This window comes from Ictidomys tridecemlineatus, chromosome 4, assembly GCF_052094955.1.
Source record: "Ictidomys tridecemlineatus isolate mIctTri1 chromosome 4, mIctTri1.hap1, whole genome shotgun sequence".
In the NCBI taxonomy this organism is placed as follows: Eukaryota; Metazoa; Chordata; class Mammalia; order Rodentia; family Sciuridae; genus Ictidomys; species Ictidomys tridecemlineatus.
The window spans coordinates 51,575,185-51,601,559 of NC_135480.1; the positions used below are offsets into that span (position 1 = coordinate 51,575,185).

Consider the following 26,375-nt stretch of genomic DNA (forward strand, 5'->3'; position numbering starts at 1 on the left):
ATCATTTCCAAGATACAAGAATATAATTAGAGATGCATCTTCAAAATTTTAGTGCTGAGAAAACACATAAGAGGAAGTGGCAGCTTATAATTAAATTTTCTGGTGCATATTATACTGTGGAGAAATTTACATTTTGGTGTCAGGAGACATAAAAGCCTCCTCAGAATGTATTCATAGTCTTACTGTCATCTTACTAAAAAAATATTTATTCTTTAGAGGTTGAGGGTACAGAAATTTCCACAGAGCTGTATTTATCTATGATTTGTGTGCCTTTTATTGGAGTTAATTACACTTGTTCTTTATAACAGCCATGGTTCAGGGATAGAACATTCAGGTGCACCACTAATATAGTTTTACTAGCACAGTACTCAGAAACAAGTAAAGAGATAGCTGGAGGGATGTGCTTTCAGCTCTGTTTAAGAGAAAGTAAAAGCCAGGAATGGGCCTTGATAAATACCATCCCAGGAGCTGAGATTTGTGTGCATGAGGCAAAGAGTAATGATGTTGACTGTTTCAGTCATACAACTCGAAGTTACACGGAAAACACACTAATTAACACTGCCTCAAAACTATTCTTTTAGAAACCAGTGTACAATTGCCTTTGATTCCAACTGTGAACACAATGGAAAGAAAGAATTTACCTCCAAAAAGACCAATCAAGTACAACAGTGTAGTCAGAGCATAAAGTGCTCCAGAAGATACATGCCTGGAAAGATTGCAGGACAGTAGAACCAACACACATTGGCTGAGCAGACTAATGTAATATCCAGGGAGAGGAACTTTGCTGATAAGCCCCTAATAAGGCAGAAGTTAGAGGAAAAAGATAGCAAAGATTTACCTTCTAAGGTCTAATGAACTTCAGTTTGAATAATTTGAATTTTTCTAGTGAATGTCATCCATGTCTCAGTCTTAGTAAAAAATAAACTGTTATTGATAGCTTTTCATTATGCCCAATCTCAAAAAAAACATTTGATGTAAATATTAATTTGAGATAGTTTTAAATTATTGAATCACAGTCCTAACATACTTTTATTTAATAATTAAAAAAATACTTGATACAGATAAAATTACAATGAAAAATTGTACAGTACTTGCTATGTTAGGGTGAATGTATACAAATGGAGACTTTTAAAAAATAATTTCTAAGATAATGACAGGTTTTTATTCAGTTTCATAATTAGCTATATAAGAGAGCACATATGTTTGCCTAATAAAAAGATTACATTTATAGTTTCATATGCTATGTTGACCACTGGAGGGGCAGGCATTATAAAGTCACAGGACAAGACAATCTAAAGTCAATACGCATGTTCCCACACAAAAACAGGGTTCTTCTAGTTTTGAGTACTTTGTTGAGTGCTCAGAGCCCAGGTCCTTAAAAAGTTGCAAAAAGAGAAATTCATCCATTTATTCCATGTGCATTTATTGAGCACCTACAATGTACTAGGCACTAGTAACAGATGAGGAATTCATTAACAAAGTTTAACTCCAGATTAGTTATAGAAATGCTTTCTACCTGGGACCACTCATCTTCTGAAGAAGTCTTCATATCAGGTAAGGGGGAAATTTTGTCTTTGAAAAAAATGTACCAGGTTACAGTGGTTTAAAAAGAAAAAGTCATTTGTTCAGTCTAATGGAATAGCAGAGGAAGGACTGGATTGGAAATAAGGAAACCTAGCTCTAGTTGTCTTATTAGCTGTGTGACCCTGAGCAAACAAATTTCACTTCTGTGGCCTAACTCTTCATCGATAAAATAATAATTGGGCTACAATCATAGGATATTAAAACCAAAAGGAACAGAGATCATTTGGTTCTGTATTTTTTAAAGTTTTTAGTTTTCAAATGAAAATATGTAGTAGCCCCAGTGGAAGACTGATGAAAGCAGAGTCACTTTGACAGCCCCCAGAGCCTCACTTGCCCCATTTCCTCCCCACCCGTGGAATTGTTCTTGGGGGGGGGGGGGATTCACAGAACACATTTGTAAACACTTTCCAGACGAGGAAACCAAAACAGAATAGGAGTGCCCATGTTAATGAGCAAATTTGGTTTTATAAGTTAGAAAGAAGAGCTAAATAAAACAGGTTAAGAAATTCATAAAAAAAAAAAAGAAGGGAATCTCTTCTATTCCTCTCAAAGTAGCCCCTTTATGAAAGGGAGCTTTAAAGTGATTTTGTGTAAGGCAACCAGCTAGCCAAAGGCTGAAATGAACAGCTACCAATTAGCCTGCAAGGCCTGCAGAGAAAAGTGGCAGAAAACCACACAGGCCTCATGTCACTTGGCATTTGACCATGGATAATCCTGGCCCTAACTCTTTAGCCTCAGCAGGTACAAGAGAAATATGTGGAAAATTAGGAACAAGTACAGACTAGTGCCAGCTCCCAGGTGCCCGAGGAAAAGCTGCCATTTCTTACTCAGAAATACTAACAGAAGTGGGCATGTCTGATCATAAAATGAACAGGGCAACCAAAATCACAAGTTTAAAATTTCTTCAGACACATCCTCTTCACAGAGGAAAACCCTAATTTGGTATCTTGACCACTGTTAGCCATAGCTGACTTAAAATTAAACTAAAAGGTTAAGGTGCTTGTCGAGTGCAGACCTATTTGGTCAGGGCTGTGAACTCTTCTGATTTCATGGCATCAGACAGGAAGCTGAGCTCATTGCATAAGGTCTCATATCGGAACGCCATCCGGATCTGAGCAACATTTGTCTTTCGAATATCGTTTCCCTCAGGTCCTTCTTTGTAATAATTTTGTCCCAAAAACTTTTGCTTTTCCTGTGGACCAAGAAAAATACAAATAGATTCACTTTCTGTACCCACAGGGTAGCTTTGACATTAGCCATAACATACAGACTAGTCCCCGTGAAGGAAATTCCCCGTAAGTACATCTCCCTCAGGACTCATAAAATTCCTTCTGGCCTCTATGTCCCTGAGGATGTCACCTGACAACCTCGGTCATTCATTCCTATGATTTCCTGGAAGGGAAGAACTGTAGGAACTGCTGGGGATGGAGAAGGTGAGGTGAAGATGTTAAGTCCCTCCTGTGAGCTGACAAGAGCAGACAGGTGTTTCTGGGGAACTACACACAGAATCTTGAGCCTCTGTTCCCTGTATCGTCATCCACAAGTACAGCACCTGAGGTAGCCTCTTCTTGTACCAGTGACATTTCCCAGGGGAGGTGTCCCAGGAACTGAGATACCTTCCGGAGGAGGGTTCTCAACTCTGGCTCCACAGCAGAATCACAGGGATCTATACAAATATTGCTGACACCTGGGTCCCATCCCTAGAGTTTTTATTCAATTTAGATACTAGTCATCTAGTTTGAAAGTACTTAGTGGCTACTATGTGCCAGGCCTGTGCTAGGGTCTGGGGATATGCATGCAATAAGGCTCTGCCATCATAGAGCTTCCATTCCAAGAGAAAAACATAAGTACATGTTACAGTGTCGGTTGTGACAAATGTTATAAAGAAAAAACAGATTTAAGGAACAGAGGAGGATGGCAAGTGTGTGGCTATTTTAGAGTGTCATTGAGTACAGGTCTGAAAAGGGTGAGGGAGCAGCCATGAAAGTCCAGGAGGCTCCTGAGGATCCTCCCAGAGCCCAAGAGTCCGTGCACCAGAGGCCCCGCTTGTTCTGTTTGCCACAGACCCCCGTGCACACAGTAGACATTCTTTGCCCATTTGTTGAAGGATGGAAGGGACAAGGGCAGCCCCATCACACCGTACCTGATGTGAGAGGCCACTCTGCAGCACACTGTTCCTGGCGATCTCACACAGGTCACACGTGCTCAGCTTCCACACTTGGGCTGCAATGGCATATTCCTCCATCAGTGCTTCCTAGACCCCTCCCCAGAGGACATGGATTAGGTGTAGAATGTCCATTTCTACCCTTCACACATCTCCAAAACCGAAAACCACCTACATTGCAGAGCTCATTTTCCTTTACTACTTTTTTGGCACCTGAGTCTTTAAAGAGCATCACACCTTAAATCCCAAACTCCTAGGATCTTTTCTATGTGAAATTTTAAGTTACCAAACAGAAATAAAAGAATACCTCTACATTTGATTTTTGACCAGTACTGGGCTCTACCATGTTCAAAACTGAGTGCCAGTCATCAGTGATGCCAGGCTCTGTGCTCTGGGACAATCCCTGTTAAAAGGAGAATTCCTAATACCAATTAAATGTAATAAGAGTCTATTCAAGCAAAACAAAACAAAAATGACTCATGAATAGGGCAGCTCCCTGAGCCAGGACAGAGAACTCCAGCCAACAATGGGATCTGACAGCATTTATAGAAAAACAGAAAGCACACAAAACAACTTCACTGGTTACAGCTTCATCAATCAACCAGTAAATTGTTACAGCTTCACTAGTTAGTTGGCTCCAGGGTCTCCTGTAACCAACCTAAGCTCAGTTACTGAATTGTCTATAATGGCTTGGTCTGTTGGGCTTAGTACAGGTGCCCATTCCAAATCCATGGCCTCCTACAAAATTTTTACCCCTCTAGTCAGGCACATTTCTAATAGCTGCTCTTTAGAGTTACTTAATGCACTTTTTTCTTAAGATTTTAAAAGTATGAGTAAAGTACTGAGAGAAGAGATGGAACATTAAATAAGAATAAAAAATGGTCCTAGTACAAGCCAGGAGATAATGTTACCCCCAGAGGATGAGCTTTGTGCTGTGGGTCCTGTGTCATCTTTTGGGATGTGACTGTCTGCCATGAATCCCCAGTCCTCCCATTACCTCTTCCCCCATCCACCCCTCTGCCTCTGTCTTCTACAGCAGTGGTTCCCAAAGTGCTCCAATGCCCTCTGGGACACAAAGACCTTCTGAAAGGTCCAGCCTTTGCCAACTATGTATCTTTGTGAGGCAATATTATTTTCACAAATTTTGATAAAAACAAATTGAATGCAGAAGCAGATATGGGAACCCAGCTGTCTTCTATTAAGTAAGACATTAAAGGATTTGTAAAATTGCAAAACAAAGCCACTCAGTATTTTTGTTTTTGGAAATAGTTATTTTTCATAAAAATTGCTATTTATATAACAAGTTCATAGTGTTATTTTTAAATGAATTAATAGTTTTAAATGTCTTTAGTTTCTAAGATTTTTCACTTTTCCCAGAAATACAAAGAGTAGTAATAATAATAGTATCGATAAAAAGGCACCTAATATTTTGAATAAATGCTAAATGCAGACATATTAGACTCTATTATAATTTTTAGATTATTTTCTTAATGAATTTCTGCAGGAACACAGAGAATTTTATGCCCATTTTATAAATGAAGAAGAAGAAGAATACAGAGAGGTTTAATAACTTGACCAAGGCCACAGAGCTAGTAAATATCAGAGAGGAAAATGGAGAAAAGCAAAGAAATGTACTTGTGTCTTCAAGGTTCAAGAACCCCAAAGAGGGTTCCTGAAAGAGAGACTTTTCCTTACCTGGGGCTCACCCTTTTTCTTTACTGGGTCACCAACCCCACCCCAAAGCCAAACTGAACCATGAGTACGGGTACCCACATGGGAAGACAGGCCAGGACCAAGGCTGCTTGGACACAGCCGCCCTTCCCCCAGAGCCCTCACCTTTGTGTAGTGGAACTGCATGGGGTCATCAGTGGAGAGAGAGATGTGCAGTCCCTTGTGCAGGAATTCCCGCAGAGGATTCTTGGAATATTCTAGGAAAAGGCTGTTGTTGCTAAGAGGGGACATAGCAATGGGGATCTGAGCAAGGTAGTAGAGATACTGCAATACCGGACTCTGCAAAAGAACCACCAAATTCCTGTAACACGTGCTGGAGGTTGGACAGTGTCCTTACAGGTCCCCAAGTTCCCCAAAGCCATTATACCCAGCCTACCTTCCCTTTTCCTCCTTTCCTCCATTCCTACATCACATGCCAGCCCCCAGGCCACAGCCTTGCTATCTACCCTCGGTTTGGTGTACACACTCTTGGCTTTAGAGTCAAGGCACAGTGAGGAGCAGAAGCGGCAGTTGCCGCAACCTACATCTTCATCTCCCCTCCCCCAGGGGACCCAAGTCAGGCAGGAGATGCTCCATTTGTATGGTTTTGTGCTTTGATTTCAAACATTCAAGTAGAGATTATAAACACTGCAGCCCCTCAGTGTGTTCTGAAGGGATGGATGGGGCACACTTGGCCAAGATGCAGGGGTCTTCTCATGTAGCGTGCACCCCACACAGAAATGTGACACAGGCTAGAATTGCCAGACCAGGGTAAGGGCTCCAAACAATATTCCTATGGAAGTGACCCAACATATGGGAAGACTAAGTAATCAGAGTTCATGGTAGCATTATTTCCATAAGGGAGAAGCTGGATGGCTGATGTGTGCCCACCACTGGGACTAGTTGAATCAGTTGTAGACCAAGTGGCAGATAATTCATCTAAAGCCTTTGGAGTGAGGAGCCAGGTATTATATTGCAGCACAGAAAACTGCTTACTATACATTGTTAAGGGACAATGTAGGAGCCAAATTTCTGTGTTTACTATTACAGATGCATTAAAAATATGCTGTGGGTGAGCCGGGCACATTGGTGCCCAGCTGTGATCCCAGCAACTCAGGAGGCTGAGGTAGAAGGATCACAAGTTCAAGACCAGCTTCAATAACTTACCAAGACCATGTCTCAAAATGAAAAAATAAAAAGGGCTGGGGATGTGACTCACTGGCAGATTGCTTGTTGTGGATGAAAGATGGGAGTTGGAAAAACTAAAAAGCTAATAAAGCTGTTTCCATAAATTAGTAGCAGTAAGGCTTTTTTATTAATTTCTCCATTTTTCAGAAAATCTCAATCGTGACGTGCTTGGTTTTATATTACTTTCAAAATTAAAAATGAAACCAAGATGACTACAGACAGCCCGGCCCAGACAAAAGCCCTGGCCCTCTAGCACCACTGGCCAGGGGCAGACAGCTACTGCGGGGCAGGGTCCCGTGGGTGGCTTGCTTACCTTCTTGAGGAGCAGCCCATGGGAAATGTTGTCAGCAGTTAGAAAGGCAGACACCAGGTGGGTGATGGAGCCAGCCTCCCCACAGTGAGGCCGGAACAGAAATGTGCTCAGGCCTCGTTCCCTGTTGGAAAAGGGAGGCCCTAGGTCAGGAAGTACCTCTGGTTCACTCGGCTTGGGGTCCACACCCTCAGCCCAGGACCTACTTCAGGGGAGACTGTGTCTATGGCACAGCACAGCTGACCCAGTACAGCCTAGAAATAACCCCTCCAAAAATTCAGAGGCCCAGGCCTAGAGCCCCTCAGAGCTAACAGTTATGATCTCCAGGGGCAGAGATAGGGCCTAGGATAACCTGGCTGCTTGCTACCGACTCTTGTGCTTTCCTTGTCTCCAGGACTTGTTTCCCATTCATGAGCCTCCAGGGCATGAAACACACCATGACAAACCAAGTCCAATCTCTTTATAACAAAAATGGGCAAACTGAGGTGCAGAGAGTAAGGCTGTATTCAGTGAAGCCACTGAGCAGGTCCATAGCAAAGCTAGAACTAGAATCCCCACCTCTAAAAGCTCATTCAAGGACTGCCTCCACCCAATACCAGGTCTCTTCCTTCAACCACGGCCCTGTTCACAACCTCCACACCTACTAGCTCACACTGGCCTAGGCTGAGCCATGGGGCCCATAGGCCCAGCAGGGGCATGGAGTGGCTCCCGGCCCTGCTGCCCTGGGCATCTGACTCCTACTGTGTGTGCCTCGTATGTGGTTGGAGGCAGCCTGTGCAGGTAAGACCACTCATGAGGCACTAGTGGACTAAGTGTGCTTTCATCCATTAGTTGTTTGGTGCCTACATTGTGCCCATCACATTGTAGCTGCAGTAATTAGCTGAAAACACAAATGTGTGCAGACACTGTTGGTGTCGAGTGAATGTTCATGTGTGCTCACATGTCCTGTTTCTGTTGTCTCAGGGACATACAGGTACACATGGAGGTATGTGTTGGTGAGTGTGTACCTATGAACTGTGTGGTGTGTAGCTTCACTGTATATATGCATGTGTGCTGGCATGCGTGTTGTGGACATGTCGGCATGCATGTGTGATTTTGTGATGCATGCCTTGTGTGGTGTCCTGGGGGTTGTCTGTGTGAACAAATGGATGTGTTGGTTGGAGTGTACATAGCTGTGTGGAGTGCATGCACATGGGTATGTGCTAGCGTGTGAACACAGGCCTGTGCAAGGGGCGGCCTCACCCACCTGCGGAGGTTGTTGAGCACCATGATGTTGGCATACATATAGTACAGGTAGTAGCTGTAGGGCGGGTTCTGCTCGCTGGTCCAAATGTCTGGGCTGGGGCTCTTGTCTGAGAACATGTGGTCGCTATGCTTGGACTCATCATCCACACTGTCAAACCCTGTCACCTGAACAAAAGAGGAGGTCTTGAGCATCAAGCCAAAGTGGGACAGGTCAGGACTCAGGTTTGGCTCAGCTTCCTGTGGCTCAGAGCTGAGCTTTGGAGGGCCTAGGAGTTCAGGCCTCTCAGGTTCACGTCTCACCCAGGAACCCCAAGCCTGACTGAGGCCACTTTCTTCCCAGGGATGGGGACTGGGTGCAGTGCCTCAGTCTGTTCTTTCAGAGATTCTCATGGTCCCCGTAGGCCAGGCTGGAGAGTGCCCAGTCCCTGTGTGGCAGTGTTGATAGTCGGGACAACTCAGGTTGGGCCAGGTGAGAGTGTGGTCCCTAGACCCACTGCCCATCCCTCTTCTGTGCCACTGCCAGCAGCATAGTGACAAGCTATGACAGGGAAGGGGAGCTACTCTATGTCATGCACCTACTACACCCCAGGCCCTGCTTCAAGCTCCTCACACCAGTTAATTCAACACTAAAGAACGCTGTAGGGGAGGGGTTGGCTACGAGCCCCATCGTAAAGTTGGGCAAACCAGGGCCAAAGTGGTAAAGGAAGTTGCCTGAGTAAGATGACGCACAAGGGCCCTAGGTCTGGGCCCTTTGGGGCCTTAGGTAGAAGATACACTGGGGCACGTCCAGGTGTGGCCTGAGATGCCAGCCAGGTGCCTCACAAACAGACCAGAGGCCCACTGTCCAGGCTGAGCTATTACTCCCACAGGCAGCTCTACTAGCTGAGGGGAACTGCCCTTTGAACCAGGTCACAGGGACCTCAGGAAGCTCCTTCTTCCAATGAATTAGACCTCAGCTGGAATTCATCTGTGGATTCCCAGAGCCTCTGGCTAATCCCAGAGGCTGGGCCCTGACCAAGAACATACCTGCAGAGGACACAGCCCTCAGCCAGCACTTGGGGGAGGTCTGCCAACAGCCTCCCTCCTTTCACTTGGCCTTAGCAGGATTTTGGGGAGAGGCCTGAGCACCAGACAGAAGAAAGAATGATTTCCCAACTCAGGCCACAACTGGCCACTCCTAGCCCAGGCCCCAGGCTGTAGGCCCTGGCCCCAGCCAGATCTGCCAGCCTGTCTGGTGTCTCTGTGGACAGGAGGGATCCTGCAGAGTAGGGAACACAAGGGTCTTGACCAGAAACTTCCTGTCACAGAGCCCTCTGTTCAAGGGAACAACACATTCCCACCATGGCTCTCAGCAGCTCCTGAATGGGTCTGGGGAGCTAGGGAGGACCTCCAGCTCTGCTATGACAACTGAACATTCCAGCAGGGGATAGTGCCATCCCCTCTCCCAATCTCTATCCACCCAGTACAGGTCCTCACCACTGCATTTCACAGGCCTCAATCTCAAAATACGTCCAAACCCAACTCCCCTCTCAAGCCTGCTCTCCCCTCACAGTTGACAGCAGCCTTCAAATACACCATCCACCCTCCTGCAAAGCAGGCACCCAGGAAGCATCCGTCTCCTCCTTCTTCCAGCCTCCACTTAGGTCCTGTGAGTCTACACTAGCCCCTTCTCATGAAGCCTGTCTCTGCCCAGAGCCCCTGCCCTGTCTCGAGCAGGCCTCAAGCTCACTTCCTGTACACAGGAGGCAACACAGAACAGGGGTTCAGGGCACAAGCTCTGGAGTCAGGTCCTCCTGGGTATGAATTCCAGTTCTGCCACTTTCTAGCTTTGTGATCTGTTTCATTTCCTGGAGTGTACACTGGAGCCTGTAGCTTCATAGGGCAATTGAGATTACAGGAGAGAATCAATGGAGGGCCCTGCACATAGTGTCCAGCACAAAGTACACGGCACATACACAGTAACTCTGCTTATTACCAACAGCACAACTGAGATGCAGACAGGATAGCTGTGAGGCTGAAGCAAGGCCACATAGTGGCATACCACTAGGCCTGGCAGCAAGAGCAAAAAATGTGAGCTGTCACCGTTGGCTCAAGTGCCCACTATGTCTCTGGGGCTGGAACAGGCCTCTCACTCTCCTCCTAGCCCCCCATCACCTTCTGTTTCAGGCCTTCCTCCTCCCACACAGCCAGATGATGCTTGTCTAAATCATATACTCAGTGAGGTCCCTCAGCTTGTCCAAACACTTTCCAGGCAGCCCCTACATGTCCAGACTCAACCGCTCCCTCCCCAGACCTTGGTCCCCTGGGCTCCTCCCTGCCAGACCTCATCCCATCACCTCCACCTTCACCTCTATCAGTACCTCCACGTCCACCTCCCCAAAGCCTCCTCCAGTCCTGAACTTGCTGCTCTGTCTGACATCCTCTTTACTCCTGGCATCCAGAGGAAGAGGGTGAAAACTGATCCCCTCCCTCCTGGAGTCTCTACCATACCCCTTCTTCCCTTTTCCTATAACTACTCAAATACAGAAGTGAAATATATTTCCTGGTGTGGGAGGCCATCCTCGCACATGATTTGAGTTACCTCTCTGGCTGGGTGAGAGGTGCTTAGACACAGCTGTGTCTGAGCCTTCCCCACCCTTTCCCAGGTCCGAGGGCTTGTCCATGCAGAGGCGTGCCTGGCCACTGACCTGAAGACCCAATCATCATCCTTGACCTTGGGATGCTGCCCCCCTTAACCTTCATTGGATGGGATTTTCCCTGGATTTTTTTTGTTCCCCAATAAAAGCTCAGTCACGTACTCTCCCTCTCTCGCTAGTCTCTTGTGTAAACCTCGCCACCTCATTAGGTGGCTGGAGGCGGGAGCTAGGAGAAGCTGTCTCAGAGCTGATATTAAAGGTAATGAGAGTCTGTCTCTTTAATTTAAAACTCCCTAATAATTTCTTATGACCCGAACCTTCTTTCATGAAGCCCGCGCTGGTCACGTGGCAGATCCTGGAGCTCGTTATACTAAACCAAAAATGGTGTGAGGACCTTTGTTTCAGGTAAAAAGAGAGGAGCAGAAATGTCTGCATTTTTAAGGAGACCCTGGGGCAGCTTGGTGCTGGTGGGGACAGGATGCATGTCTTCAGCGTGCGTGGCCAGGAACCAACTCTCAGTCCTTTCCTACTCGCTGCCCTTCCCCACTGGACCCACAGACTGCCCCAGGACCATCATCACCAGCACCCACCCGAGGCTGCCCCTGAGGACCTCCCACCTGGGCATGCTCCCTTATTTTAGAAAATCTGCTTCTAGGGGCAGGCAGCCCTAGGCCTAATGTACAGGGTGGCGGGAGCTGAGAAGGGAGGCCATGGCAAGGAGTGAGCCCTCCTCTACCATGGTAAGCTCACCTAGGTACCCACCACTTACATATTTGAGGAAGAGGTGAAGCTCCCGATGATCTTGGGGGTTGATTGTGGCCTTAAAAAGGGGCAGGAAGATATTCTCCAGCATCTTTCCAAAGTTTGGCAGCAGCTTCTTTGACCTAAATATATCACTGTAGGGAAGCAAAGACTGGCCTGTTGGGTGGACCCACAGTCCCCTTGGCCTGCTACAGAGTGGCCACAGTCACTTCAGCACTGCTTCCCACTAAGCACCCCGGGTAGAGTCAGCTGTGGCCCGTCTGCAACACTGGGCAGTGCTGTGCAACTTCACACCTGCCTCACCTGTCTCAAGCCAGAGGCCATTCACGAGTGGGGCGAAGGGATTCAGGTGGCCAAGGGTCCCAGAGAGGAGTCCTCCAGTTTCTCAGTGATCCAGACTCAGTTCCACTCAGCTCAGTTTCCTTAGACCCCACACCCCAGCCCACCCAGGAGGGGAGCAGTGATCCAAGGGGAAGTCAGCAATGTGGGCCACTACCACGACACCCCAGGCCTCTAGGCCCACCCAAACCTTCAACAAGAAGGCAAGCCAGTAGACCCCACAAGGCCTTGGCATATAAATATTCTTCAAAGAACCAAATTTTAAGTATCAGAAGGGCGTCTTTGCCAACCACTCTTCCCTGGGGAGGAGAGGTCTAAGACGGCACTGGACTTAATAGTCTCCAGCCCACCAGACAGGATGTCATGCCCAGGGGCATGGGGCAGATACTGGGGCCCCTCACTCACTAGATCCGGGGCACCTGGATGATCCAGCGCATGTTGGGTGAGTAGACCTTGTGCTGGATGAACCAGCGGGCCAGGTTGGGCCACTCCTCAGGACTGCGGCCATAGATGGAGAGCCGTGGCTCCGAGTACTGGTACTTACTCTCCTCCAGCTCCCGGGCCACCTCCTGGCACCAAGAAGAACCAGGTCAGCCCCAAAGCCTCCAAGCTACATGGAAGATTTCTACCTCCAGCTCTGCATGACAGCTGGGTCCTGGGCCAGCTGCTCCCAGCCTGATCTGCATCCCTGCTGCCTACTGCCATGTAAGCTCTTGAACCATAGTGAAGGCTCCTCCCCTGGGGGAGAAAGGCCTTGGGTCTGCACCGTCACACTGCAGAACTAGGCTGGGCAGCAACAACAACTCCACCCGGAGCCAACCCGCACCCAGCCAAGTTTAGACTATAAATAGAGACAGGCATGGTGCCAGGATGCTGTGAGCTCTGCCAAGGTGGATGCCCTCCCCTCCTCCTCCCTGCAGTTGGCACACAGCACCAGCCTGCCCATTCTCAGAAGAAAGAGACCAGGGCCAGAGCATAGGTTCCTGAGCTGGGTAGTGGATAGAGGAGATTCAGGGAAGGGAAGGAACAGAAGGCCATGCAGGGTCCCCCCTGAAAGCAGACACCATCAGGTATCTGAGGTGGCCTTGGAGAGGCCAAGGGACTGCTCACCTTGACCATCCTGGCAAAGTACTCTCCTCCCAGGTAGTTTTCAGTTTTTAAATACAGGTCGCGAAGCTCACTGGCCCCCACAGGGTTGTATTTGGAGTTGAACTTGTCAAAACGATGGAATGTCTGTCGGCCCTGAGGGGAGGAGGCCACCAGCCCTCACCACATTGTTCTGCAGCCATCAAGCATGTTTCCCTCTCCAGGCCTTTAGGTGTGGCCTTAGGTGTGGCCGCACGAATGATGTCTTTAAGTCATCTGCATGAAATCTTGGAAATTTCCAAGGGCCAGAACTGTGTATCCTCACAGCCAGCCACAGGCTCTTTTCTGAGTCACGGTGTGAAGGAGCATGGAGGGCTTCAAGCTCCAAGGAACCATGGCAAGGAACATGCCAGCTAGAGAGCAGATGAGGCTAGACCACCGAACAGCAGACAATGATGTGTTTTCTATGCCTTTTTAAGGCCGAATAATATTCCATTGTGTGGATATACCACATTTTGGTTACCCATTCATCTATCGAACACTTGGGTGATGTCTACCTTTTGGCTATTGTGAGGAATGGCCCTGTGAACAAAACGTTGGCACATGGTGCCAACTCCAGTCTCTAATTTCAGTTCTTTTGGGTGTCCACCTAGGAGTGGGATTGCTGATTATGTGGTAATTTTATAGTCAACTTTTTGAGGAGCCACCATATTTTCCACACCATTGCTTAGTGTTTTAGTAACAAGGCACATGGCAGTTACCATGTTATAGGCAAGGAAATAAAACCTTCAGTGAGTTGCTTAAGGGCATATAACTCCTAAGTGGCAGAAAGGGGATTTGAACTTGGACTCATCTGACCAGAAGTCACGCACCCTTCCTCTGTCCCATGGCTGCTCCCAGCCCCATTATTTTATGAGGTCAAACTAACACCACAGCCTCCAAGACAAGAGCCAGCGGCTCTCCAAGCACAATCACAGCATTTTCCAGGGGCTGAGTCCCCAATCAGGACTCCTTTCTGTTCATGGCACTGGGGCAGAAGCTCACTCACAGCATGGACATCCAGCGAATCCACAGTGAGGTCGTAGGGGTCCATGTGCAGGCTGTCGAACACCTGCCGCAGGGTGATCTTCCGGCCCAGCTTCTCAGCCACAGTCCTGTCAGGCTCCGTCTGGTACGTGTGCTTGATGAAGCGGAGCAAGTGCTTCTGGTTCATGCAGGCCGCTGCGTGGATGTGCGTGTCCACCTAGAACAAGCACCCACCAGTGAGCCAAGCTACATTCTCCTCAACAAAAGAGCCCGGCCCTCGATGTGGAGCACAGAGCCTCGGCACCATAAGGGCCACAGAGGCAGTGCCTACCTAGGCCTGGAGGCCCCTCCCCATTTCTCCTCTGAACTTCAAAACTGGTCTCCTCCCCTTTAGCCTTGCTGCCCAATCCACCTCCTTACAGCACCAAGAGAGGGTTCCAAAATGGAGACTGGATCAGGCCACTCCCTGTTAAGAAATCATAGTGGGCCAGCATCCTCAAAGTAAAGCCCGGCTCCTTAGCCTGGGAGTCAAGGCTACTTGCCACTGCCCCATTCTATGCTCCAGCCATGGCCAACCATGCCCGGATGTTCAGGGCACCAACCTACTCCACTCTGCGGCGCTTTGCCCACACGCATCCTCAGCCAGGAGTGCCTTCCCACCTCCCCACCAACCTCTTCCTTATCCTTCTACATCCTCCACTTGGACACCAATCCTGATCCCCTAAAAAACAACTAACCCACCCTCTCCTTGCCTGACTGGGACCCTGGCATAGACATTCCCTTGCTGTGTCCATCCTCCTGACCCATTCAAATATGTTTCTGTCTACTCCTCCACTAGCCTGGGAGCTCCTCAAGCACAGGACCATGTCTGATCCACCCAGTCTCTACTTTCTACCCCAGAGACTGGTAAGATGTACCGGGTGAATCAATGAATGGATGAATGAACAAATGCACTCTCCATCTCTGGCACAGTTGTAGTAAGGTTCTGTATCCTCATATAAGCCTGAGGGCCCGTGAAATGCCTTACAGAATCCCCCTCCCTCTCAGAACCCCCTAACATTCTGAAAGCAAGGTCCAAGAGGGAGTGAGTGAAGACAGCAGTCACTACCACACACTTCCTCGACCAGTTCCAGCTCACCCCACACCCAAGGCATCCACACCCCAAGAAGCAGTGGCTCTTCTGACCCCGAGACAACCTTAGAACTCAGAGCAAATGCTAACTTGAAGAAAGGCACATCCCTCTTCTCCCCTTACTTCATGGCAAGGCAATGTCCTTGAGAAAGCCCTGGAAGGAGCCCACCAGGGCCTCAGAACACCTCACAGGATTTCTTACATCTATGTCTCTCTGGCCTCTCCTTTTCAACCTCCTCGGTCAGCTCATCCTTGCTACCAGACCTCCAATACTGGCATTTCTTCAGGCTTGGTCTGGGCCCTCCTGTCCCCTCACTATATACTCTTTTCAAAGGTGATCTGTGCCATCTGTGCCTTCGATTTTCTTCTTTATACCAAAAACTTACAAATGTGTATCATCAGCCCAAAGCTCCAGAATTGTAGAGAGAGTTGCCTCTTTGGCATTTCCACTTGGGAAATGCAAAGGTCCTTCAAATTTTAAAGTGGACAGACTCTCCATCTCTGGCCCTAGACCAAACCTGATTGTTTCCCAGGTTCCTGCACCCCAGGAAATGATCTACCCTGCACCCAGCTGTTCACAATGGAAAACTGCAAGTCATCCTCCGCCTCCCCTCCCTCCTGCAAGCACCAGCCAGATCCATCAATTCCCCCTTCCAATTAAATCTCAGATCCACACAATGGATGACCCGTCTTGCCACTTTTTCTCTTGCTCTGGTTCAATTCATTCTTCACTCAGAAGCTAGAATGGATTTTTTGATGCAATTTGATTCTGATTAATATTCTCTCTAATCTAATACTGCTAATACTGCTTAGTCCCTGCCGTCTCCCCACCTTCCACATCCCCACTCTCCATTTTCCTCTGTGCTCCACTCCCAGGACAGCCACTTGGCTAAAATGAGAGATGGCCTGAAGTCATAGTGGGCATCTTGCACCTCCTTCTATGAGCCCACGGGGCCTAAAGGAAGTCCCCAGGGAAGGAGACAGCAGCCTCACAGGCCAGGATGCCACCCGCCACCAGTCTGCAGCATGGAGTTACTGCTGGGGCTAACTGGGCACTGTGCTAGGGCCAGGGTGAGGAGGTGCTGACCTCGGGCCAGGGAAGGCTGTTCACAGCTGGTTGGGCATCTCCACATGGTGCCAAACGAGACATTTGATCTCTTGGACTTCTATGCGTGTTATCCCCGCCAGCCCGTGTCATTGGCCACATCACTCTGTCAGCAGGGTCCTTCCTGCCATTAATCCTGCCACTCTTACCAGAAAGATAGACCGCTGGACATCAGAGAAATGACACCACTCAAGGTACTAAAAACCAAAACATCACCCAAAGCACAGAGTCAAGGCTCAGGCACTTCTTGTGCATTCCTTTGGGATGCAAGAGAGAGAAGGTCAGCTGGGATTAGCTCAGCAGGACACAGCCTGGCTCCACCGCCTGAGCATGACTCAGCACATTCTGGGCTTCTGCGTGTGTCCTTCAGTTTACCAGTGACACACCACAGGGGGTTCAGCCTGTCCTTACCCCGTGAGTCACAAGATAAAGAAGGAAAACAACTGGACAGTCCAGGAAGCACCCAATCCAAACTACAGGACCTCAAAGGTTGATTATTTTAGGAGCAAGTCAAAGAACTTGTCATTGAAGGTCAGTATTTTCAATTCACCCGAAGATCCAAGCACATTCTCTGCTCTCTCCTGAGATCCAGGTCTACAGAAACTGTAGAGTTCCCAAAACCTGAGACTGGAGCTAACACTGGCCTTCCCATACCAATGGCGGACATCAGCAATAGGTCACAGCACTCTTTTCACTGAGATTCTGGAATAGCTTCAAGGAGTCCCTCCCAACTGGTCAAGTTTGGCACAGAAGCTGAAACCTATTTGCTATCCCTGATGTGACACTCAAGCCCAAATGGATAGTGCCTAGTCCTACTCTACTCCCAAGCAGCAAACCCCCTCAGCCCTTCTGTCTTAGCCCTGAACAGAAAACAAGTGTCTCGGTTACACAGTGCTGCCAGCTGGGCCTCACAGTGTCATAACCCACCACCCACCACCCACATGTATCCACAGCCAGGCCTCGGCCCCGGCGTGCCCTGCCTCTGGGAAACAACAGCCACCTCCAAAATAGGGAGCTCCCCTCCCAGCTCACTCTGGGTTTTATAAGGCCAGCTCTCCTCGCCACAGTACAGATTTTGAGGGTGAGATAAAGCTGCTGGCACCCAGGAGGCTCCCTTTACCCAGGACAGAGAGCACAGCCTGATGCAGTGGCCCCAGGCCCTATGCACCAGAGAAAAGGCCACAATGTCACCACACACACACACACACACACACACACACACACACACACACACGAGGACACCTTGTGTTCAGAGAGCACAGTAACCCCCAAAGTGATAGGAAGCCCAAGGATCAACTCTGATATGGAACCACAGCTCTACACAAAGGCTAGGGCCCACACTGTGGCAGGGAGCAGATGGTGAGTCCTTGGGGCCCACCCCAGGAACAAACGGCTTCAGAGCCCGTCCAGGTCAACAAAGACAACTGTCAGGCAGCAGCAGGAGGCAGGCCCAGCACAGTTCACGTCTGCAGAGGGCAGGGCTGCCCTGGGCTGGGCAGGACTGTGGGAAGCTCACAGTGACTGAGGCACCTGCCTAACACCTGAGGCTCACAGAGAAGGAACAAATGGTGCTTGAGGTGAAAATGCCCAGCTGCCCACATAGGTGTGTCTAATGTATGACCTTTAACCTCTACCCGGAAATCCCCAACACTCTTCCACAGCCTTTAGGAGCCCGGAGCCCGTGAGCTGAAGCTAAACTCTCACTTCTGAAGGCTCTTAGTCCCGTCCACGTGGGGAGTCCAGATGGCATTAACAGGGGGTCTTAGGCCTCCCCAAGATACAGGAGAAAGAGGGGCCTTCCATCTGGATTGCCAAGCGAACTCAGTCAGGAGGTCAGGGAGGCTGAACAGGGCTTTCCCAGAGGAGCCACTGAAGCCAGATTTACAGTTAGGCAGTCAGTGTAGTTAGGTAAATCGGGTCTAATATCGAGTGAAATCTAAAATGGAGGCCATGCTGGGAATGACTCAGGGAAAACACAGGACAATTCATGGAATGTTAATGAAGTCCCGAAAAGGCCCTAGGCCAAAGTCCACCTCAAAGAAGTGTTAACCAACAGCCCCAACAGATTTGGAGATAGCCCATCCCAGAGAAGTGATAATCCCATTCCAAAAGGTGATAATTGGGTCCACCTGTGTCCTAACCCTTCCCCCTTGCATTCCATCACCAAAACTATAAAAAGGGGAAACAACCGCACTTCCACGGATTCCACCCCTTGGGTCCCCTTCTTCCTCTGGGAGAAGTCTTTTCTGTTGTCCTTTAATAAACTTCTAATTTCTACTCTGACCTTGCCTCGGCGTGTGCTTTTCTGGTGTTATTCTTCAACATCGGGGAAGCAAGAACTGGTCACCGGTCAACAGCGGTAACACCACAAGCTGATCCTAGAGAGAGGAGATCCTCAAGAGGTCCCAGCAGGACAGAGGTGGCTCTGGAAATGACGACCTCACCATGACCCGCCCAGGTTTGGCCGTCCTCCTCCAAGCACCATCTAAACCCCCTGCCCCCACTGATTCACCTCCAAGATCACAAGCACACGCGGCCCACCTCCCAACCCACAGACCCCATTATCATCCAGAACCCCCACACCCCTGCAGCTTCATTCCTCACAACCCACTGCTCTCCTCTCTCTGACCCAAGCTCCAGCCACACCAAACTAGCAGCTATGTCAAGACACCGCTCTAACCCTTTCTCCCCTCGCAGGCACGCACGCCTCTCCCCCTCCTGGCATTTGCACATGCTGTTCCCTCCACAGGAAATGCCAGGGACGTTGCTGCTTCCCTCCCTGCATAACACTCTGCCTGGCTAGCTTCTTACCCTGTAGGTCAGCTTAGTTAGTTCTGGCCTCCTCCTGAAAGCCACCCCATTACACTTAACCCTTAGGTAGCAGACGGAGGAGCTTCTCATCAGCAGGAAGTAACTTGCTCACCATCAAACGCCCCATGCTTAGCACTGATCCTGCCTCACTATAGGTTACTTAAATGGAAGAAAAGGGAAGAGCTGCAGCACATAATCACTTAGTATGCGCACCTGCCACCACTCTGCAGGCTGAAAGTGCCAGGAGCCACTCGGCCACTCAAGGGGTACAAGAGGGACAGAGACAGGAGCACATAAAATGTTCTTCTTTAAATATACCTTGGGCTGGGGTTGTGGCTCAGTGGTGGAGCACTTGCCTAGCACATGTGAGGCCTGGGTTCGATTCACAGCACCACATATTTATAAATAAGTGAATCAAATAAAGGTCCATCGACAACTAAAAATATATGTAAAAATAATTTTAAAAAAATAAAAAATAAATACACCTATCCTGAAGGACACAAAACCATAAACTACCAAAATCCAGAGGTCATATAGCTTTTTCCCTCCATGATGAATCTAATTCTTTCCCTACCCTAAGAGTGGCTTGTGCTCAACAGTTACGACCACCTAAAGGCTGTGTCCTGCTTCCCAAGGCACATTCCAACAGAGGCACACCATGGCGTGGCCCCCCAGTACCGTCTGAGGCACATCCTGACTCTAAGAACACAGTTCACCCACATCTCTTCTGCACGGACCCATCACACTCCTCTGGCCAAGAAGGGCCTTCACCAGCCTCCACTCTCACAGGGCACTAGCCCCAAACTGGCTCAGGACAGCCCCGGTGTGGGGAAGGGAGCCAGCCAGGTGGGTTGGACACTGGCCACTAACGCACCTTTCTCACGTTATAGAAGTCTCGATGGGGGTTACTCTTCAACTCTTTGAACTCGGACATTTCATTTAACATCTCGTGAAGGCTGAACTTGGATTCCAGAAAGTTCAGTCGCCGGTGACAATAGGTTTTCCTGCAGGTTGGGGAAGGGGAGAGACCACAGTTGAGGGGCAGTGACATCAAACTCTGTTTGGAGACTTCCAGCACAGGTGGGCCAAGCCCAGTGTGGGCGGTCCAGTTCTGGGAGCATGGAGCCAGGAGGGCTCAGAAGCTCCCAGATTTCTGTTGACCTGACTGACCTGGCTAACACGTCGGTGTGCCCCAGTGGGAGTGGAGAGTAAAGATACGGGGCAGCAGAGATGACTTTGAGACCCTGTATTTTTGACTTCTATCTCTATGTGTTTAGGCAATTAACCACGAGCCTCCCTCCCCATGAATGAATCGCTGTTGAGATGGTAATTCCAAGGCTGAAGTGAAGGTTAAATTGGTTGATGCCTATGAAAGGGCCTGACTCCAAACAGAGTGGTTACTCAATAAGTCTCCCTCTTTTGTCCCCTCTTTTCTTTCTTCCCATCTGTCCTCAGCCACCTTTTATTCCTTGAGAAATCAATTGTCCAGAATATGGATAATACAGTCACACTATAAGGCATGGCCTGCCCACCTTGGGATACAGAGATAACTTCCACCCTGACCAAATGCTCCCAAATCCCAAGACCTGAGGACCCCCAGACTCTGAGGCTTCAGGACAAGAGGAGAATATTTCTCATCAGAGCCAGATTAGGAGCACAGGGGTATTTATCACTGGGATGGAAATCTCTGTGAGACTCATGCCCCAAGTTCCCACCAACTCAAAGAAGGTACTCATGGGTAAAGAGGTTTTCTCTGCCAGCAAAGGTGGGAGCTTACTGCTGTGGTCAGCTGCCAGCCCACACCCAGCCAGGGTTGGCCAGCCACATGCCTTGAGTCCAAGACCACACAGAACCTTTGACCATAACTCATGCCACCCTGCTTCTGCACACAGCAGCTGCTCCATATCCCATCACTGAGGCTAAGAACAGCTGCCTACCTGCAAGAGTGCCACCCTGTCTGCCAAGACAAGCCCAGGATGAGCCCAGGGGTGTCATACAGTGAGAAAGGAGGTCAAGCCCAGCCTCTTTCCAAGAAGGACTCTCCTTGAGAACCACTCAGGCAGGACAGCCACTTCTCACACACTTGGCCCAGAAGGGCCTCTGAAAGAAAACTACCCCGTCCCCACCCAGGGTCTTAATTGGATCAGTGAGGACCAAGCTACCCATCCACCCCAGACCCACTCTCTTCCCTTAGGACCCAGCATCACACCATTCCCAACAAAACCCAAAAGGCAACAGCAAAAGAGCAGGGGCATGACAGCACACTCCCCTCCCAACCCCGACTCTGGCACATTCACTCCAAGGCTCTCAGGGTGCAGATTGCTGAACTTCCACACTGATAGCTCAAGTGCCCATCAACAAGTGAGGAACCAATTGCAGGAAAACAGCCACCTGCCAGCTCAGCTTGAGTCAAGCCCATGGCCTCAGGGGGATCAGAGCCACAAAGTGCCCTAGGCTCTCTGCATGTCCTCTCCAGAAACACAGAAACCCAAGACCTGGAGCGACAGTCATCGCTCCTCCTCCCTGTGCGGCCGTGTCTCAGGCTGCCAGTTCTCTGCAAGGCTGCTTTCTTGCCTGACAAGAGGCGTGGCAGTCATTTTAAGGTGCCCAGGTTGCCAACAGCAAACAGAAGTTCCACACCTATACCGCAGAAGGGACAAGTAGTAACAACTCTAAGAGTGTGGCAGCCCAGGAAGGGAGATTACTGCAGAAACCCACAAAGCAAAGAAAGGGAACGACAACCACTCTTTCAGGATGGTTTACCTGCAGGAAAACCTCAAACAGAGGGGCAGCCTAGCTGGCTTTTCCCAGCTCCTTCCTATAATGAGAGAGAGAGTTGGGGAAAGCTGGCTTACGTGGGGCCGTCAGTGATGAGAGCCAGGATGTGGCTCATGTCCACCGTGTAGGTCTCCAGGTCAGGGTAGGGCAGGCTGTGGGGCTCCTGGCGCTCCAGCATCTTTTTGTTATCATACACGAAGAGGATGCCCCCCTGCATGCAAACCAGGTAGCCCAGATTGGGGGGTGCATCATCCAGGCAGTAAGGGTCTTCCCCGGGCTGTGGGGGAGGGTGGAATTCTGCAAAACAGGATCAAGTGATGGCCATGAGCTCTTGAACTCAAAAGTCACATTCGGGGTAAAGCCTGCCCAGGCCACTCTATCTAAAACCAACCACTCTCACCTACACAAACACCACAGCTCCTCTTCCCAGCTCTGTTTTGCCTCCTTAGCGCTTAGCCCTGACTAAAGGAACTGTACCTCTCACCTTGCGTATTAGAAACCTTCTCTACTCAGAGTAGAGACTCTGGTGCAGATTGAGACTTTGGTTTGCTGTACCCCATTACCCAGAAAAGCCTGTGGTACATGGTTGGCACTTCAATATATCTTTTTCATTTAACTGAAATGGACTTCAGTTTCCTTGGCCCTGCAAGGCCCCCAGGAATTTTTTTTTTTAAAGGGCAGCTGCATCCTCTAGTAAGAGAACAGACAGCTTTTGTTGCTTCCTTTGAAGAGGAGCCAGGGTTTCCTCCCACCGCAGCTGGCAGCTGGGCCCCTGGTCCTATATGGTCTTGGCTGATCTGCAGAGAGTTGAAGCCCCCAGTTCTGCTATGTAGCATCTGACCTTGGCTAGAGACAGCTTATCAAAAGCCAGAAAACAGGTGCTTCTCAGCTTATTATGTGGTCATGTCCCAATAAACCCACCATAAACTGAAAATACCTAAATTAAAAATGCATTTAATACACCTAACCTACCAAAAAGGTGATGAGAACACTTGTATTAGCCTACAGTTGTGCAAAATCATTTAATATAAAATTTATTTTATGATAAAGTGTTGAACACTCATGTAACTTATTGAACACTGTACTGAAAGTGAAAAACAGAATGGCTGTATGGGTACATTTTGCACAATCATGAAGTTGAAAAATCATTAAATTGAAACATCATAAGCTAAAGACTGTCCATAATGCCCCCTAATTCATGTGCAAGGCATTCCTGTTTACAAAGGCAGTGGGTGTAATCCTCAGATGGGAAGACAGGATCAGAGAGGCAAAGGGGTTTGTTAAAAGTCTCATGCTTAAAAATAATAAAAGAGACATTTTGGGGGCTGGGGCTGGGGCTCAGTGGTAGAGCGCTTGCCTAACATATGTGAGGCACTGGGTTTCATCCTCAGCACCATATAAAAATAAATAAATAAAATAAAATAAAGGTATGTGTCCATCTACAACCACAGCTGCCAGCCACATTGGAAGAAAACCTTGACTCCTCATCAAAGAAAGCCCCCAAGGCAGGGTCCCCCGCTGGGGTTTCCTCCACCAGTGCTCACAACAGGATGCCCCTAGAGCAATTGTGAGGAGTCACTGAGGAGCTGAAGCAGAGCAGAGCTGGGGTTGATGTCCCCCATCAAGCAAGGCCACAGGCCAGCTCAGAAGTCTCTAAGTCTCTTGCAGACCACGGGGTGCAAGACCAAGGTGCAAGCAGTTGCAAATGCCTGGATGAAGCCACAGCCTGCACACTCCAAGGTGGCTCCACCTCACCACACTCAGGCCCAGAACCCCTGAGTCCTTCATGCGAAGTACACATTTAGCCATCAGCCCTGTCTGTCCTTTCTAGGGTAGTAGGATCAATTTCCCTAAGACAGACAGGAAATGGGCCCAGAAGGGCTGAGACTTACCCAGGGGTCTGGTGGTAACAGATGCTCAAAATGCAGGACTCAGAGGTTCAAGGGAGCCAGAGACAGGGATAACCCAACACCAGCAACCACAACCAGGGCAGCCAGGGTCCTGGGCCTTGGTGCAAACCTTCAGGCCCTATCTGCTCCCCAACCCTGGCTTTCAAGCATGAGGTTTCCTGTCGTTTTCGTTTGCATGACTTAACTCACAGCCTCTACTCCTTCAAGGTCTTTCACAGACCAAATGGACTCCACCAGGAAGCCCTCCTGCCCTCTCTCATCTCCCCTTCCCTGAACTCTGTGGCATAAATGCAGCTGCCATTTATTGAACACTCACTAGATGCCAGAGAGGCACTGAGTACACCACAGGTATTTGCCTATTTAATCTTCACAGCAGTCCTAGGAGATAGATATCATTAGTATTCTTATTTTATAGATTGAAAAAATAGGAGATTTAGAGAACAATTTGTTCAAGGTCCAAGAAATTGGCAGAACCCAGATACAGGTGTGTTAGACTCCAGAGTCAACTTGCCCTGCCCCAGGAAGGTGCCCTCTGTCTCGATTCCCACCCCAGCCCATAATACCTCCAGCTGGTCACTTATTGGTTGATCTTGTTGTTTTAAATGTCCCACTTGAGAATTCCTACCTCCCTGTCAGACTCCCACCATTAGGAACTTTCATTTCTCTTAACTTCCACAGGTTATCTCCACTCAGCCAGGCACACAGGACACATAAAACTGACCAGGGGACCAGCAAACACCAGTGTAGGCAGAAGTCTACACCAGGGTCCACCCCCAAAACACCAGTGGGGAAAACACATTCAGCCCACAAAAGGTCCCCAACAACCCTTGGGCCAGACCCACACATGGGGCCCCATTTCCTGTCTGAGATCCATACCTGGGAGACCTTCCTCCAGGAGTGCCGTGTTGGCCCGCCGATGACCTAGGTACTGGGCTGTGGTCCGCGGGAAGCGGTGATAGGCAAGCCGTGCATACTTCTCCCGGATCATCAGGGCCTTGGCCAGGCTCTTGGCGGCCTGCTCGTAGTCCTCCACAGTGATCTGCAGAGGGAGGCATGCAGAAAGGGCTCATGCAGCAGACCCGAGACTGCCATGCTTAAAAGGATCTGCTTGCAAGGTTGGCTCTTGGCCAGCACCTGGGACCCTGGATTTCAGGAGAATTCCCACGATTCAATGATCAATGAGTGGCTCACTATATCTGAACTATACAAAAAACATGGCTTATGCTGGATACCAGACTCCTTCTGGGAGTCTGGAATTTGGACATGAGCTATAGGTGTGTGAGCAGACCTAGCACCTTGGGCACCAAGAGGCTAATGAGCCTCCCTGGCAGACAGCACTTCACACATGTTGTCACACTCAGATGCTGAAGGTATTCTACGTTCTGGTGACTCCCCTGGGTGAGAACCCTTGCAGGCTTGCACCTGGTGTCCTCCAGACCTCAGCCCACGTACCTTCTCCTTTCTGGTTTGTTCTGTGTCCTCTCACTTTAATAAATCTTAGCTAGCTTTGAATATAGCTAGATGCTAAGCTGAGAGTGCTCCCAGCAAGTCACTGAACCTGAGGGTGGTCTTGGGAACACACACACACACACACACACACACACTCACACACAAAGAATTTCTGCATGCCCATCCCACTGCTTTGCCAACTCAGGCTTCTGATTAAATCTGGTGATCACCCAACTCATCCAGTCAACAGCATGTGCTATGTGCTAGACCTCTCCTTCAATGTCATTTTTCTCCTCAAAGCAGCCGATTTTAAAGTGGGAAAACTGAGGCCCAGAAAGGATCAATCATCCATGAGAATGTTGCAAAGTCAAATTTCAGACTCAGCTCTGATTGATTCTCAAAGCCCAAAGAAAGATGAGCTGCTTTCCCCGAGCTGCTTTATATACAGAGATGAAGGAAACACAGGCCTAACTTCCAACAGGCTCATTTATCTTGGTGGGTCTGGGAAGGAGGAATATCACAGAAATCGAAATGTGCTCAGGAGCACAAGCGGTAGACAGGACAGGGGGTGAGTGACACAGAAAAGGAGGTGCAAGATGCTGGAAGAGCACGGAGTGAGAAAGGCTGGGCCTGGAATTTTCCTCTTCTGCTTTAATAAAATAATCATTTTTTAATTTTGAAATGTTTTAAATCTACAGACAAGCACCGAAGGTTATATAACAAATACTCATGCACCTACCTTCCAGAGCTATCAATATTCACATTTCTCATAAATGTTTCAAAGGTCTTACAAGTGTAAATAAATCATTGTGGATGCAGCTAAAACTCTACCCTCCCCCACCACTCATTTTTAACCAAATATTACTCCTTGTTTTCTGTCAAGGCAGAATCTTCTCTCCTGCCTCCAAATGTCCCCACAAGAGGGGACATATTAATGCCACTTTATACCTTCCAGGGCATGGCCTCTGAGAGCAGCAAGGATAGGTAAGCAGACACAAATGTCTTAAACAAAACTATGTTCCTGACCACAGCAAAGCCAAACATGCTCCCTAGAACCAAAGGATTCACATAACAAGGGGCTCAGGCCACAGCCAAGAATATCAGTGAGGGTGCTCAGGATCCCGGTGGAGCTGCAGCCAAT

The 26,375-nt window shown here is 48.9% G+C and overlaps 1 protein-coding gene across 8 annotated transcripts in view; it reads right to left on the reverse strand.

The window, feature by feature from the left end:
* Positions 1 to 250: 250 nt before the first annotated feature.
* The window catches only part of Ampd3 (adenosine monophosphate deaminase 3), a 43,279-nt gene continuing 17,154 nt past the window's right edge, over positions 251 to 26,375 (reverse strand). For all 8 annotated transcript variants that reach the window (XM_021727371.3, XM_013359346.4, XM_013359347.4 and 5 more), the window contains exons 4-15: positions 24,662 to 24,824; positions 21,953 to 22,172; positions 19,972 to 20,101; positions 14,073 to 14,267; positions 13,049 to 13,180; positions 12,344 to 12,507; positions 11,607 to 11,733; positions 8,203 to 8,366; positions 6,960 to 7,080; positions 5,585 to 5,758; positions 3,728 to 3,838; positions 251 to 2,776 (exon numbers count right to left, since the gene is read on the reverse strand). In XM_021727371.3, the coding sequence (XP_021583046.1) occupies positions 2,600 to 2,776; positions 3,728 to 3,838; positions 5,585 to 5,758; positions 6,960 to 7,080; positions 8,203 to 8,366; positions 11,607 to 11,733; positions 12,344 to 12,507; positions 13,049 to 13,180; positions 14,073 to 14,267; positions 19,972 to 20,101; positions 21,953 to 22,172; positions 24,662 to 24,824 (1,878 nt within the window). In that variant the 3' untranslated portion in view covers positions 251 to 2,599. The remainder of the gene's footprint in view (positions 2,777 to 3,727; positions 3,839 to 5,584; positions 5,759 to 6,959; positions 7,081 to 8,202; positions 8,367 to 11,606; positions 11,734 to 12,343; positions 12,508 to 13,048; positions 13,181 to 14,072; positions 14,268 to 19,971; positions 20,102 to 21,952; positions 22,173 to 24,661; positions 24,825 to 26,375) is intronic.